Genomic DNA, 16,441 nt, shown 5'->3' with positions numbered 1-16,441 from the left:
TGACGTTTTTATAGCATCATTTGGTCTCTAGTGAAGTAGAATTGTTTTATTTCTCACCATGTATTTATCCAGTTGCTTTATTTTACTGTGGTTTAATTCCACTTTTTTTCAGCTGTGGGAAAAGGCAGGGACATTGAGTATTGTACCCCAGCATCACAAACTAATTCTTTAAATCGACTATTGTCCCCTGTTCCTGAAGAGCACCTGATCTTTCTATATTTATTTTGTTTTCGACCCAGTGCAGCACTCACTTCTATGTTTTTTCATTCTTTTAATGTTATATCTCTGACACACTGCTGTCTTTTTCTTTGGGAGATAAGTGAGAATGACGGGCTTCAGGGCCGTTGCCTCTAGACCAAGTGGAAGCTGTGTCCTTGTGCTTGGCACAGTTACCTCTTTGAATCACTCCCTTTTGCAGATGATGTTCTGGGGTTTTCATCAAACTGGGACCTCAGCAGGGAGTACTGGAACCAATTGTAAAGATGTTGGGATAAGAGCATCTCCAAGTCTGAGGCCATGTGTGAAATGAGTTACTGCATCAAGTGAAGTTAAAGTATCTGGGAACTGTGGAGTGTCAGAAGTAATGTGGGCAGTGTACTGAACAATTAGGTGAAGAGGGAGCTTTCCATTTAAAAACTGAACAACTTTCCAACAATGAAGTCTTGAACTTTCAGTAGTAATAGTGAAAGAATTACATTCTTATATAGGCAGGCAGAATTAGGATGTTTTTGAGGAAATATGTTATCTCAGATACAATAATAAAAGGATGGTTTGGCTCAGCCTTTTAGAAAAGGTGGTAGGTTCAGACGTCCATGTGAGTTGAGTTGCTGCTTTGCATCGAAAGAAGCCACGTGAGGTGGTTAGGACATCTGATAAGGATGTCTGAGCTCACCCAACTGTGAGGAGAGCTGGCTTGTGGGATAAAAGACGACATTTATAAGCGCACACACCTAGAAGAGCTAGGAAGAGAAGTGTTTTTTGTTTTTTTTACTTTGCACCCTGAAGTAATATTGAATGGATTCTCAAAAGTAATTCAGCTACCTTGTCAAAATGTAAGTCAATGTAAATTAAGTGCATTATGAGGAGACTTTAAGATGATTATGAAACAGACATTACATTTAATGCCTACTAATGACCCTCAGAAGCTAACAAAAAAACCTGGACATTTTAATACCTAAAAATAATAATAATGTCAGGTGGGTACTGATGAACTGCATACTGCAAATTAATAAACATAATTCCACAGCAAAGTCTGGTTAAATGATTCTCAGCTGTTGTAACAAGTGGTCAGGCTGGGATGTTTTGTGTGTGAAAATACTACTTAAATAACCCACAGGGGGTCGCCAAAGTTCACCTAATATTCCTCAAAGGAGCTTCAATGTCATATCTGTTATAAATGGTTTTGGACAAAGAAGATGAGACTTTGATTATGGTGGTTAAAAGCGGGAGTTGTGTATTTACAATATAATATATTTATATCTAGCAACAAATAACAATAAAAAATAATAATTAAAAAAATTCGGACAAATGTGCTCTAGTTTTCAAATGTATTCTAGAAATGAAAAGGGCAAATCTAGCCTACATATATTGGACATGCTGGGGATGCATGCGTTCATACCATTCATAGTCAAAACATTGCTGATGGAGTATTTGATAGACTGCTGCATGTGGTACTAAATAAAGATTTGTTTGGGAGCCTGCATTCATGCAACATCATAACTCAATGTAATTAAATGTTTGCTCTGTGAGCCTCTGTGAATGCTGTGAGAACTCAAAGGTTTCTTGGCACTGAAGAGTAAACAGCTGACCGGAAACACAGGAGCACTTTCACCGGAAAGGAGGAGCAGCTTTTATTGTGGATCGAGAGCTGCTGTAATGGCGGTGCCTCGTCGCTCTTCGCAGCAGCAACAACAACAAAATACTTTACCGTCTCCGCCGAGAAACAGCTCTATTTCGGGCGCTCCTCCGGCCTCTCCGCCGATGGCTCTGCTGACCTCGGCCGTCGGAGCTCCGGAAATCGACAGGGAATGCAGCGGAGGGATCGAGGGTGCCGTGGCCTCCCCGGACCTCCCAGCCCCGGTCCTAGCGAGCAGTGCGAGCTTCAGCACGACGACCTCCGGCGGCGGCAGCAGCAGCAGCGTCTCCAGCCCCGGATCAGGAGCTGCCAGCCCCACTGACGGGAGCAGCGGCATCGGCGGGGCGTTCAGGGAGCTGTTCGAGGCCTGTCGTAACGGAGATGTATCCCGGGTCAAGAGACTTGTCGATTCCGTGAATGTAAACGCGAAGGACATGGCTGGTCGGAAATCAACTCCCCTTCACTTCGCTGCGGGTACCGACGAGCTAAGCTAACAACACAGCATGTTTTTTTTATACATTAGAGACCAAACTGTGACAGCTAGCTGGATAATAGTGTGGCTTGTCTACGTTTGAAAGCTAACCTGACGTTTCACCCATTGTTTTTTTAAGACAAAGTGTGATATTTCATCAGGATCCTGGATTAGTGATTTAGCATTGTATTGCTAACAAGCTAATCTGACGTCCCCCGGTCTAATTTGAATATCAAACACAGATCGTCAACATGTTTCTGAGCTCAACCCCGTTTAAGATTAAAGCCAAATAACATTTGTTGAGCTTTGATTGAGCTGAAATGGCAGTCCAAAGGAAAGTTATATGCACAATAAGCCACAACTGCATCACTTCAGCTGGAATAATGTCAGGCTTTAACTCTGCAGACATGTTCATCATTTCTCAAGTGTTTTTTTTTTTTTTTTTTGTTTTTTTTGTTTTTTACAGATTAAATCACCCAGTCGAGTAGAAATCATTGTTTATTAATGTTGTATTTGAATCCTTGTAACTCTTCATGGTTTAAAATTGATTAAGGATCACTTATCTGGGCTAGTTTTAGAGCATCTATGAGCTATAACTAAAGAAAAAAACAAGTAATTCAAATGTGTGTAAATCCCCTCTCAGGTTTTGGCAGAAAAGATGTGGTGGAGCACCTCTTGCAAACTGGGGCCAATGTTCATGCCAGAGACGATGGAGGACTTATCCCCCTGCATAACGCCTGCTCTTTCGGACACGCAGAAGTTGTCAGCCTCCTCTTGTGTCAGGGCGCCGACCCCAATGCCAGAGATAACTGGAACTACACTCCCTTACACGAGGCAGCCATCAAGGGGAAGATCGATGTCTGCATTGGTGAGGATCCCTGTTGATTATTGTCAAGCACAGGGAAATCTGATAGTTATGTTTATTGACACTTACCGGTATGTGATAAGCCCGACAACTGGATGCATAAGTCTAAAGAGTTGTCTAACAATGTTCTGTGTCTCCAATTTATCTGTTTTCAAAATCTTAACATTAGCTGACACTGTGCAGCTATGTTAATGATGTAGAGATGGTATAAATATTAAAGTCTTGACTCTTTCTTTCTTTCTCACTCAGTGTTACTTCAGCATGGAGCTGATCCAAACATCCGTAACACCGATGGCAAATCTGCTTTGGATCTAGCTGACCCTTCTGCCAAGGCTGTTCTCACTGGTCAGTCCCCCTTTACCCGTCTCTTACCTTTACACTACTGACATTTAGCCCGCACTCCCATTTCCACAAATTTCCTGATATCAGTGAAACAAAATGACACTACACTTCATATTTTGCTACAACATTATAGGCTAAGAATGATTCATTTTTTTATGTTTTATTCGATTCTTTGTGGGATTTTTTGTTGAGTTGTGAAGCATGTCACTGCAGAAGGGTGCTCTGATTTCCACTTATAGCTCAAAGAATGACACCACACGCCAAAACTATGGAAAGTGTTTGGTTTGCCGAGGTCTGATGTTGATTTTTTTTCTTTCCCGCAGGTGAATACAAGAAGGATGAACTTCTGGAAGCAGCCAGGTAAGTGCCACACTGTTTGATCAGTGCACACATTTCCTGTCGGACAGAGTCAAAGAGCTAAATCGTCATCTGTCCTTTTTTTAATGTAGGTCTCACTGTAAGAGAGAAATAGTTTGCCTGGTTGAAGTTGTTAAAACGAAGTTGCCTCACAAAATCACACACATTCATAACCACAGTTATAAAGTACTATTGAAGTTTATTTTGAAAGCCAATGGAACAGGGGGCGTCGGTAGTGTAGTGGTTAGTGTATGTGCACCGTGTACGGCAATAGTCCTCCAAATGGGCGGTACAGGTTCGAATCTGTCCTGTGGCTCTTTTCCCGAATGTCTCTCTCTCTCTCTCTCTCTCTCTCGCTCTCTCTCTCTCTCTCTCTCTCTCTCTCTCTCTCTCTCTCTCTTTTTCTCAGAAAAAGCCTAAAATTAAATGTTTAATAAGCCAGTGGAACAGGTGAAACTCAGGAGAAATATCCTCATGGTGTAAAACTCATAAATTAGACCAATATGGTCATCTTCGAAGCCCGTGTAGTATTACTCAGTTTCATCCAGTATTGCATTTCATCATCCGTGACAGCCTGTGAAATGACATTCAGATTATGGAGTGGTGGTTTTGATGAGAGGAATACTCAATGAGACCCGTCTTTTCAACCGTGTAATTACAGGAGTGGAAATGAAGAGAAGCTGATGGCACTGCTGACTCCATTAAATGTAAACTGCCATGCCAGCGATGGACGCAAGGTAAATGAGCCACTCGTATCACACCATACGGCACAAAATACACATGCCACAGCACCTTTTTGATACACATGTGTGGAGAGTTACAAAATCTTACTCCGTTATAAATGTTCTAAACATTAACCAGCAAGAGGGTTTCTGAGTCAGATGATTTGTGAACAGAAGAATAAAGCAAACAGTTGTATTGTGACTGGATAAGTATTTAATTCTGTGATATGAAGAGGATTAATGTCAGTGGATTTGCCAGAGGGTGTTAATGTGGACCACTTTACTTTGGACCCACCGCTGTGAAACACACTGATTTATTTTTTCTCTCATTATTAATGATTGAATCTCATGACGCCATCCTTGTAATCCATATCCTTCTGTCATAACACCAAAACATAAACATTTTGGTCTAGTTGGTTGACTGAGTTAACTCGGCATTCATTTTGTGCAACTAAACCAGAGAAACACATAATCCATAATCCCATAATCACATTTCCATGTCCCAAACTGGTGCAAAGTTTTTTTTGTGTGATGTAGAAGTACGCCCACAGCGTGCACACTGTCTACATCGTAATATTGTATTTATGTGTTGATTTATTGTTTTCTTTTTTCCTCTTAATGGCGGATTGGACTGGAAGGATAAAAGATGTGGATTAAAAAATGTTTGTACATAGTAGGCTCGACCGATCTGGAATTTTTGGGGACGATACTGACATCGATATTGGGGAGATAAAAATTATATAGATATTGGCCGATATCTTTATTGGATCTATGTTCAATCTGTAGAGAAAGATAGATATAGATACACACATTAATTGTGCTGATCCCTCAAATGCAGTTATCAAAGACTTGTGGAAAAGATATACAGTATAACGTAGACACGATAGTCACTCAACTGGAAAGTAACATGCGTGTGCATACGTGCATCAGGGCCTGACATTCTGGGGAGGGATGATGCTTATTGTAATCTATATAGCACACTCTGCTGGTGAAAGAGAACTGCTAGTTTAATACGACAATACTCAAATGAAATGCTATTTGACAGGTGATTAAATCTATTAATATCTGTACATATCTGATAAAATTAACCGATAGGATAGTCGCTGTATACGCTAATATCGTCCCATATTATCGGCTGGCCAATTAATCAGTCGGGCTCTAGTCGATAGATTGCATCATACTTGGTTCAGGTTTAGTAACGCAAACTTTTGTGTAAAAAATGTATATCCTTTCTTTAAAATACATTTCATTTTTTGTAAGTAACTCACACAAAGCCCAATAACCAACTCTGCCTTACATTTCCATTCATGTGAACAGCATAAAAGCATTGTTTTATGTCATTCATTCCTAACCACATTTTCTTCCACAGATGTTGAAGACATGTCACATTTTCTTAGTATATTTCAAATTTGCATGATCTAAGCCACTAAGCCAGTGTAGACCTGCTCTGGGATGATTAAGCCAGAGGGCACAGTTTGAAGTCCTCGCCTTTTCACAAAGAAAAGTGAGAAGTCCCATTTAACCCTCCAGCAGAACGTCTTCCTCTCTGGCCCTGTGTCACATTTAATCTCCAGCCATGTTTGACAGATCAGGCAGTGATTTAAAGCTAGCTCTTGTGTTGCATTGGCGTAAGGAGGGAGAAAAGACTTGCTTTGAAAAGATACTGTCATTTTGTAATTTTTGTTTCGTTTTGTTTTCCGTGTAACCCTGGCAACATTTGTCGATCAGTCAACATCCCAAAAAATGCTGGTAAGTTGACCTTGATAACGGCCACTTGATTGATGCACTGTTGTGATTTTTTTTTTTTTTTTTTCTCGTATGTTTCATTCCTACTTAATCCATTGTTTTATTTGACCAATAAGCTGGCTGTCACTGTTAATTGCACATCATGGACCTGGGTGTACGGGTCACTCATGTATCCTACCCTGATGCTCCTCTGTGTGTTTGCGTGTGTGACATGTGAATCAGTGAGTGAGTGAGTTGGGTTGGTGTCATGGTGACAAGTCATCTATATGGATTTGGAGAGGAGCTCATAACGTCTACTGCCTGCTCTCTTCAGCGTCTGTCCTCTCCTTGCACACTCACCCACACACTTTCTCCAACTTTCAGTCACTTGCTGCTCGGTCAGTTTTCTGATTTGGCTTTACTTTTTTATTAATCATTGGTTTCTTTTGGATGATCACTCATGCATGCCTGAAGGCCTGCCCCTCTGCATTTTGTCAAGCGAATCCTGAATATGTGTCTGTCATTTGTGTCTACGTCACGTCGGATTAGTTGCTCTGCAGTAATGAGTGGACGATCTTTCTCACCTGTCATTGTGGTCGTGCTATGCAACCCTCCATGTGCTGACTTTTGATTGCTCGTGTCATCCCACACTGAATGATGCCTCTGTGATTGGACTCACCGTTCATCTGATTTTAACGCTGTGGCTTGAGCTCTAACAGCTCGCCTTCTTGGTTTATGTTAACACCACTGCATGGAATCTGAAACGAATGACGCCCCTCCTTTTGATTTTAAGCTTGACCTGAGCTAGACTTGTTATAAGAGGGAAAAAAAATGCTAAAATTGGATTTGCAGCTTTGCTTAGACTAACGTTTTTTTTTTTTAATAAAGCCATTTGATTTAATCTTCCTTTAGCTTGCAGAGCTGCTTTCTCAAACACTCAGCCTGCTTTATGTAGCTTCTTTGCATCTAGTTACGGTTGGGGTTGATAGCATTTTATCAAATGTGAATCTAAGAGCTGCAGGTTCAGCCTTTTTTTAAGTGCATGAATACTTTTATATCTCTGAACATAAACACATTGACAGAAATAAAGCTGTGCCTCATTATGATGCTTTTATCCATTTTGGCTAAAAGCTCTTCACTCTAGGTTTAAAAAAAAGAAGTGTGTAACAAGCAATCATCCCCCAACCGTAACTCCTATCCTGCCATTTTGAATTTTACAGTCTAACAGTTTCACTAGCCATCTTTTCTAATCATCTAACCACGTAAAACTTAATTTTAAACTCCTAAAACCCAAGAAAAGAAATGAAATGAAATAGTGTTGATGTCGACACATGAAGTGGAGGTATTTTAGAAAAGAAGTTGAAGTTGCTTGTTGTCTCATAATGTGTCAGACAGAGATTTAAAAAAAAAGAAGAAAAAAACAGCAACCAATGAATTTTGTCACCGGGTTTAGCCACAGCCTTATTGACCTTTGCATCATCATTATATCTGCCATTCATCTGCAACTCACAGAGCCTAGCCTGCACACTGCTCCTGGCCCTAATCAGCCGCTTGCTCCTGTGGCCATCGAAGGCAGTGCACACTAAACCAGCCAGTGATCTGTGTCTGTAAACAACTGTCCTCTCTTACAGTCGACGCCCCTTCACCTGGCTGCCGGCTACAACCGTGTCCGCATCGTTCAGCTTCTTCTCCAGCACGGGGCTGATGTTCATGCCAAGGACAAGGGGTGAGACACCGTTTTAGAAAAGAATCAATTATCATTCAGTTATTATATCTGACACTAACTTGAGGGTCCTGTCTCTGCAGAGGTCTAGTTCCCCTTCACAATGCCTGCTCCTACGGTCACTTTGAGGTCACTGAGCTCCTGCTGAAAGTAAGTCAACAGAGTCTCACTTCTTCACTCGAGCTTGAACTCTCTTGATCGGCTTTTTGTCTTTACACATGCTCTGTGCTCTGACGTTGCGATTCTTTGTGCAGCATGGAGCCTGTGTTAACGCCATGGACTTGTGGCAGTTCACGCCACTCCATGAGGCAGCGTCCAAGAACAGAGTTGAGGTCTGTTCGCTGCTGCTGAGCCACGGGGCTGACCCCACCCTGCTGAACTGCCACAGCAAGAGTGCCGTGGACATGGCCCCCACTCCGGAGCTTAAAGAGAGGCTCACCTGTGAGTCCTCTCACAACACACACATGGACTCCTGTACACACAATGATGACTGGAAAAACATTCATACAGACATATGTTTTATTTACTGATTATTTTTTTCTCCGTCATGTAGATGAGTTTAAAGGTCACTCGCTGCTGCAGGCAGCCCGGGAGGCAGACATGGCCAAAGTGAAGAAGACGCTGGCTCTAGAGATCATCAGCTTCAAACATCCTCAGACCAACGAGACAGCTCTGGTCAGAACAACACCTTACTGCTGCTACTCTGCTACTGCTATGACTATTACTACTTTTTTCAGTATGGTTATTGCCCTTAGCTCAGTGCTGGAAATGAAAAATTACAGCTAACTGTAATGATGATGCACACATGCCAACTGTATGTGATTGACTGTACAATTGGCATGTACTCAAGCCAAGACCTGGCAAGCTTTAATAATCCAAAATGTAATGTTCTTGTGTATTTTAGCACTGCGCTGTGGCTTCCCCCCACCCCAAGAGGAAGCAGGTGACTGAGCTGTTGCTGCGCAAAGGTGCCAACATCAATGAGAAGAATAAAGAGTAAGTCTTTTAGTTTTTACCTGATTTAAAATTGGTTTAAAAAGAGATCGTAGAGGATGACAGAAATGTAGACAGAACAACTTTGACTACATTAAGTTGTAAGCAGTTATATCCACTTGAACAGCACTAGCCTGATCATAACTTCTGTCTGTTTTGTCTTCAAGCTTTATGACACCATTGCACGTTGCTGCTGAAAGAGCACACAATGACATCTTGGAGGTGCTGCAGAAACATGGAGCAAAGGTCTGTGCATATATGTTCCCATTCATTTCTACCTGATTTAAAAAAAAAAAAATGGCATTATATTTGCTGTATAAAGGTTTAAAGCTGGTAGGTAGGTAAATACAAATGCTGTGCTGAAACATATGTTTACTGGCGTTGTCTCCAGGTAAATGCCGTGGACACTCTGGGTCAGACGGCTCTTCATAGAGCAGCGCTGGCCGGTCACATTCAAACCTGCAAACTGCTGCTGAGCTACGGGGCCGACCCCTCCATCGTGTCTCTGCAGGGTTTCACCGCTGCTCAGATGGGCAACGAAGCTGTGCAGCAGATTCTCAATGGTAATCCCACTCTCTACTCGTCTCTTTTTGTTTGTGCTTACGTTTAAACTGTTTAAATTCCTTAACAAAGACGAGGCTGATTTTGTTGGCTGAAGTATAAATATTTCTTTTTGAGACTTTCACCAGATTAAACCCTTATCATGGAATTTCATATTTTGTATAGCAATCCTTTTCATGCAGTATTCAGTATTATTTCTTTCTTTCTTCTTTTTCTCCCAGAAAATGTTCCCACACGTAATTCTGACGTGGACTACAGATTTCTGGAGGCAGCCAAAGCAGGGGATCTGGACACAGTACAAGTAAGTTCACCGTTAAATTTAAGTATTTGTAGCAGTGACTACACTTTTGTTTTTGTTTCAATTGTTTTCTTTTGAGATCATTCGACATTTTGTAGTTAATTTGTTAGACATTATTGTGACTAAATCATGATTTACTCTGGGCCTGATTTTGTTTTGTTTTTTGTGGGGTTTGTACTTAAATTTCTAGCTCTTCGATCTTGTAAACATACTTTTAACTACACTGTGTAGTTGCCCATAATCATATTGTCTCTGTGTTTGGCAGCAACTTTGCACCCCCCAGAATGTGAACTGCCGGGACCTGGAGGGCCGTCACTCCACTCCTCTACACTTTGCAGCTGGTTACAATCGAGTGGCTGTGGTTGAATACCTGCTACACCATGGAGCTGATGTCCATGCAAAGGACAAAGGGTGAGTTCTTTAACAAACATCTCACATACCTGTAGTTGTTAGAAAGATGTAAACATAAATATCTGTACACCACACTTCATGGTGTGTTTCTTCTCCTGCAGAGGCCTCGTTCCTCTTCACAACGCGTGCTCCTATGGCCACTATGAAGTGGCTGAGCTGCTGGTCAGACACGGAGCTTCAGTCAATGTGGCTGATCTGTGGAAGTTCACCCCACTTCACGAGGCGGCGGCTAAAGGAAAGTACGAGATCTGCAAGCTGCTGCTCAAGGTGACAATCAAATATTGTCTTTCCCAAAAAGACTCCTGCATTAATTTGTGTATTGTCATTTAAAATAAGGTTATACATTATTTATATCAGCATGGAGCCGACCCCTCCAAGAAGAATCGTGACGGTAACATGCCTCTAGACATGGTGAAAGATGGAGACACAGACATCCAGGACCTGCTGAGGGGGGATGCCGCCCTGCTGGACGCTGCCAAAAAGGGCTGCCTGGCCCGAGTACAGAAACTCTGCTCCCCAGAGAATATCAACTGCAGAGACACACAGGGACGCAACTCCACACCACTGCACCTCGCAGGTAACTGATAACAACACACTCCTCATGTGGCATTTCAAGTGAAGGGTTTTTTTAAGGTTTGGTTTTCCCTTTTTCTTGATCTCATAAAGTATTTTAAATGTTAGTTCTAATATGAGCCAAAATAGTAAATTTTCATGTCCTTCCTCCTCAGCTGGCTACAACAACCTGGAGGTGGCAGAGTATCTGCTGGAGCATGGGGCGGATGTCAACGCGCAGGACAAAGGAGGCCTTATCCCTCTTCATAATGCTGCTTCTTACGGGGTCAGTCTACGGAATAACAAAAACAAATGACTTAGATTTATTAAATTGCTGGTCAAAGCCGTATCTCCTGCCAGCTCTATAAATGTCAGCTAATTGGTTCTAATGGACTTCCACGTCTCAATAACTGACCCTCGTTGCCTCTCTTCTTACAGCATGTGGACATTGCGGCCCTGCTTATCAAGTACAACACGTGTGTGAATGCTACAGACAAATGGGCGTTCACCCCCCTCCATGAGGCAGCGCAGAAAGGTCGTACTCAGCTCTGTGCGCTGCTGCTGGCTCACGGAGCCGACCCCACCATGAAGAACCAAGAGGGCCAGACTGCTCTGGACCTGGCCACGGTAACGACCTCTCTCATTCAGAAATAAAGAGCTAAGCGGTCCCAAGGCCATTTGTTTTTCAGACTCCAATACGAGTTGGGCAATTCAGTCTGTGCTTTAAACAGTTTGAAAATCATGTTCCCTAGCGTCATGATTGTTTTATTATCCTTTTTTACTGAGGGCTGCAAACATTTGTGAACTAACTTCATCTGCTGGAACTTAAATCAGCCTCCTCTCAACTTGTTTTTCTCCGCCCAACCTGCAGGCTGATGATATCAGGGCCCTGCTCATGGACGCCATGCCACCAGATGCCCTTCCCAGCTGCTTTAAGCCACAGGCCACAGTGGTCAGCGCCTCGGTCATTTCCCCCGCCTCCACGCCGTCCTGTCTGTCAGCCGCAAGTAGCATAGACAACTTGGCAGGACCGCTTACAGAGCTGGCCGCCGCAGCGTCTGCCGGGTCCTCCGGAGTGGCAGATGGAGCCACGGGCACTGAGCGCAAGGAAGGAGAACGTGAGTTTGCTGTCTTTACTACAATGAATGTTGCTTGGATTACAAATTATTAAAGTATTAATTATAAGAATAAACAAGTTCTTTGTGAGGAAACTATGCATTACAGGGGTAACTCTGTTTTAGATTTATTGTTAATACTAACGCTCTGTTCTATTTTTTCTTAGTGGCGATGCTGGACATGAATATAAGTCAGTTCTTGAAGAGCCTGGGCCTGGAGCACCTGAGGGACATCTTTGAGAGGGAGCAGGTCAGCCATCACACATTAAATTACTGTTCATTAAATGTGCAATATGTTGAATTTTATTACAACATTTAAGAATTCTAAATTAAAAATGCACTAAACCTTTGTAAAAAAAAAAATATATATATATATATATATATGTGTGTTTGTGCTGAGTACTTCAATTACCTCAAATATTTCCAACAGTTATCAAAGCCAGAGAAATCTGTAATTTAATATTTGTCTTGGCGGCCGCCATGACAGACACTATAGGTTTATCGTTGCCTTGGAAACACTGAATGTTACATCAAAGAGCGCTGCATAAGAAAGCCAAAAATGCTACTTAAAGCTGTGCCTCTAAGTTTGATGAAGTCATGATGCAGAAACCTTGTACTGAATTTAGGATGCTTTAATATGTGTGCACACAGCAACTTTTTGACTTCTCTCATGATATTCTTGTTCTTTGTCTGTTGAGTCAGTGCCGTGTTTAAATATCATGAATAGAGTAAAACTAAAAAACTCTGGTGGGTTTGTAATCATTGGAACAGCTGGATGTTTGAGCAAACAGACAAAATTAGATGTTTCAAGTGGTTGGTATAAGCATTTCAACTTGCTATTTTATTTCATTTTTCCCCCAGATCAGCCTGGACGTGCTGGTTGACATGGGTCACGAGGAGCTGAAGGAGATTGGGATTAATGCTTATGGCCACCGACACAAGCTGATCAAGGGGGTGGAGAGGCTGCTGGGCGGCCAGCAAGGTCAGGGGGCCTGTTTTGTTTACTTATAGGAATCATCAAGCAATAGTACCATGCTGTGCTGTCTGCCACATTTCTCAGACAACTTCAACAGACCTTGAAACATTCAAAATGACTGTGTTCTTGTGATTGCTAACGATACTTTTTGTTTTTCAGGTGCCAACCCCTACCTGACATTCCACTGTGCCAACCAGGGCACCATTCTGATCGACCTCGCCACAGATGATAAGGAGTACCAGTCTGTGGAGGAGGAGGTGAGTCCAGTTCACTCTTTACATTTGTTTTTCTTCAGAAAAGCTGAAAGTAATAATGTCAAATGGAGATCTAATGTTTCAAATCCTAAAAAAAAAAGTATTTTTAGAAAAAAGAAGTTGCATTGTAGAGAAATATGTAAATTTGTGCAGCATACTTTATTCGACCACAGCAGGTGATGAAAGAACATTTTCTACTAGCTAACTAGAGATAATAAAATCATGTTTTTTGCCCCGTGTCCTTTAGTTACAGAGCACCATCAGAGAGCACAGAGACGGAGGAAACGCCGGCGGTGTGTTCAGCAGATACAACATCATCAAGGTCTGACTCAGGAAACTCTGTTCTTGTTCATCTAATTTGTTAATATGCAGAACTAGAACAGCTCATGCACAGACTTAAGCTTTGCTTGATTGTATAAATGACAAGTTAAATCAAAGATTTCAGCGGCTGAACAGTGAATTCTCGGTTTTAAGCATTATTGGAGCTCAACATGATATTTGATAAGCATCTTATTGTGCTCTGCAGATTCAAAAGGTGGTAAATAAGAAGCTGAGGGAACGTTACACCCACCGGCAGAAGGAAATCGCAGACGAGAACCACAACCACCACAACGAGCGGATGTTGTTTCATGGTAACCACACCCTCCTTCACTTCATCTAAAATGTTTTGTGTGTCAGCATCAGGCAGCAGTGGTGTCTCATTTGAGTTTAAGCCTTCTAGAAACAACTCAAAGTCAGGCCTGTGTTTAATTACTGTTAGTAATTTCAATCTGCCACTGTGTTCTTGTGTTCCTTCAGGTTCCCCGTTCATCAACGCCATCATTCACAAAGGCTTCGATGAGCGCCACGCCTACATAGGAGGGATGTTTGGAGCAGGGATCTACTTTGCAGAGAACTCCTCAAAAAGCAATCAGTATGTTTACGGTATCGGTGGAGGCACTGGCTGCCCGACGCACAAAGACAGATCCTGCTACCTGTGCCACAGGTAACTTTAAAACTGCAAGATGTTTTAGCGGTTAAGCTACTTTCCACCTTTTTTCTTTTTAAGGTCGTATGCGGTATTTTCAAGAAAGACACTTACTTATAAGTGACCTTTGTCTTCTCGTCTGCATTCACAGGCAGATGCTGTTCTGCAGAGTCACTCTGGGGAAGTCCTTCCTACAGTTCAGTGCCATGAAGATGGCCCACGCCCCCCCAGGGCACCACTCAGTTATCGGGCGGCCCAGCGTCAACGGCCTGGCCTATGCTGAATATGTTATCTACAGAGGAGAGCAGGTAAACAGGCACTCCAGCATATGAGAAATACTCTCAATCCTGTTTTTAACATTTAAAAAAAGACATTTAACATCAGCCATGTAGTAGTGTGTGCTCATGACTTTCTCTGTTTTTCCATTAGGCCTATCCAGAGTACCTCATCACCTACCAGATCCTTAAACCGGAGAGCGCGGCGCAGTCTTCTGCAGGAGCTGAGCAGAAGTCGTAGTTACTTAACATCACAAACACACACATGGACTCGATGCTCGTTTTTTTTCTCTCCTTTGTAATGCAAATGCCTGAACACCTTTTTATTTACCGAACACATTTCCAGTAGAACCCATGGTTACCAGTGCTGTATAATAATCTCTATTATGGTGGTGACACCTTTTTGTTTTGCATTGGCTGCATGAAAATACAGAAGCATGAGAGGCCCAATAGCGTGCGTGGGTTAGTTCCTTCCCCCTCCCAATCAATCGGGAGGATGCTTGTAGAGACTTTGAAGTATCAGCATTATCAGTTTGTTACTCTTCGTCGCCTCATGCCTTGTGACTGTGCAGAATCACCGACCCCTCACCTCTACACACCCCACACTGTCTCACTGTCGGAGCCTGAATCCTGTGGACTACTACTGCCACACCATATCTGGGTTCATCCTGTACAGAATGGCCTTTGGTTACTGTGATTTCAATGCTAAACTTAAGACACTACCATACAAGTAACAGTGCATTGTTGCTATGCTGTAATGTTAACTTTCATACCACAAACACTACAAACACTGAACTGAATTTGTTTTCTTTGTGGTTTTATTCAGGACTGGGCATGCTCCATTGAAAAAGGTCCATCTGTTACATCACTATTATTCTAACAGTCTGGATTTGTATGAGAGAAGAGATGTGCTTAGTTACGAAGCTGAAATGCAATGTAAGGCATCAGAATTACAAAGACGCACACTCAAGGTGTGGATGTACATTTAAAGCGTTCTATACAGTATATATGACTGCATTAAGACAGTAGAGTCAGTAAATGTTCATAATGTTGAAATGTGCTTGTGATGCCTTACAAGGTAACTCCTGATAGCCAGTGAACTCATCAAGGCACCATTTCTGTCGCCATGGTCTTACTCACAGACATCACACGCTTATGGATTTGCACTTTTACATAGAAACCTATTTAAGTTATTTTGAATTTAAATTGCAAGTTTGCGGGAAAAATATTTGTACAGGTTGTGTAAATGGTTGTGTATAACTGTTGCTGTTTAACAGTATCTTTGAGTTCAACAGTAAATGACATGATCTTTTTCCTTTCATGCCTTCTTGATTCTCCCAACTTTTTTTAATAAATGTCCCATTAACAGCTCTTTGTGGTTTGTTTATTTGAACAGTGTTAAAACAGGATGTATGTTGGCTGTAAAGTTTGTGTCCACACTGTACACAAAATATTGTCATGCAATCGAAGCACGACTAAAATCGCCGAACCAGGACGCCTACTGTATGACTCTTGTAGTTACTTCAGTAAAGTCTCAGAAGAAATAATAAAATCTCTAATGTTAGTAAATGTAATCCTCACATGCTATATCAGCTACAGCAGGGATGGTCAACTTTGGCCCCAGCAAGGGCCACGTTAGTTTAATTCTCACTGCCAGAGGGCCAAACTGTAGTATACAAAAACGATTAAAGTCGATTATGTCTCAAAATATACCAGTGATCAAATATTATTAAGGACATATTTCTGGATTTCATTGCATATTTTGTCACGTTTTCCAATTAATCGATATGTAAAAAATGACCTGAGGGCCACTTTGAGGGTTGATGGGGGCCGCGTGTGGCCCCCGGGCCGCCAGTTGCCCACCCCTGAGCTACAGCATATAAAACCAGATGACCTGGCATTCAACAGGGTTTATTTGACATTAAGAAGACTTGGTGCAGAGTTAACCTAATAACACATTAAGTCTTGAGTATGTATA

The 16,441-nt window shown here is 42.0% G+C and overlaps 1 protein-coding gene across 2 annotated transcripts; it reads left to right on the top strand.

Annotated features, from left to right (window-relative positions):
• The first annotated feature begins 1,836 nt into the window (after window positions 1-1,836).
• Window positions 1,837-15,834, top strand: LOC109982031 (poly [ADP-ribose] polymerase tankyrase-1). Of its 2 annotated transcripts, XM_020631071.3 has the most exons (28): window positions 1,837-2,329; window positions 2,971-3,195; window positions 3,442-3,537; window positions 3,858-3,894; window positions 4,553-4,628; window positions 6,342-6,362; window positions 7,970-8,064; window positions 8,145-8,211; window positions 8,316-8,502; window positions 8,615-8,736; window positions 8,966-9,057; window positions 9,222-9,300; window positions 9,446-9,617; window positions 9,837-9,916; window positions 10,179-10,324; window positions 10,426-10,591; window positions 10,682-10,901; window positions 11,053-11,162; window positions 11,315-11,503; window positions 11,748-11,994; window positions 12,159-12,241; window positions 12,853-12,973; window positions 13,127-13,224; window positions 13,469-13,543; window positions 13,748-13,853; window positions 14,020-14,206; window positions 14,340-14,496; window positions 14,618-15,834. In XM_020631071.3, exons 1-28 carry the CDS (start codon window positions 1,876-1,878, stop codon window positions 14,702-14,704), a joined length of 3,795 nt encoding a protein of 1,264 aa, XP_020486727.1. In that variant the 5' UTR covers window positions 1,837-1,875; the 3' UTR covers window positions 14,705-15,834. The 2 variants fall into 2 exon arrangements, with proteins under 2 accessions (XP_020486727.1, XP_065819974.1); XM_065963902.1 differs by lacking the exon at window positions 6,342-6,362.
• The last annotated feature ends 607 nt before the right edge of the window (window positions 15,835-16,441 follow it).

The sequence above is a fragment of the Labrus bergylta genome, chromosome 2 (assembly GCF_963930695.1).
Source record: "Labrus bergylta chromosome 2, fLabBer1.1, whole genome shotgun sequence".
NCBI lineage: Eukaryota > Metazoa > Chordata > Actinopteri > Labriformes > Labridae > Labrus > Labrus bergylta.
Note: the sequence above shows the minus strand (reverse complement) of the source record. Positions and strands in the feature narration are given on the sequence as shown.

Bases quoted from the DNA above. Each gene is read 5' to 3' on its own strand.
- LOC109982031 (XM_020631071.3), top strand. From the start codon at position 1,876: ATGGCGGTGCCTCGTCGCTCTTCGCAGCAGCAACAACAACAAAATACT. The intron at 9,618-9,836 runs GTAATCCCACTC...TTTTTCTCCCAG, and splicing joins TGTGCAGCAGATTCTCAATG to AAAATGTTCCCACACGTAAT. The intron at 14,207-14,339 runs GTAACTTTAAAA...CTGCATTCACAG, and splicing joins TCCTGCTACCTGTGCCACAG to GCAGATGCTGTTCTGCAGAG.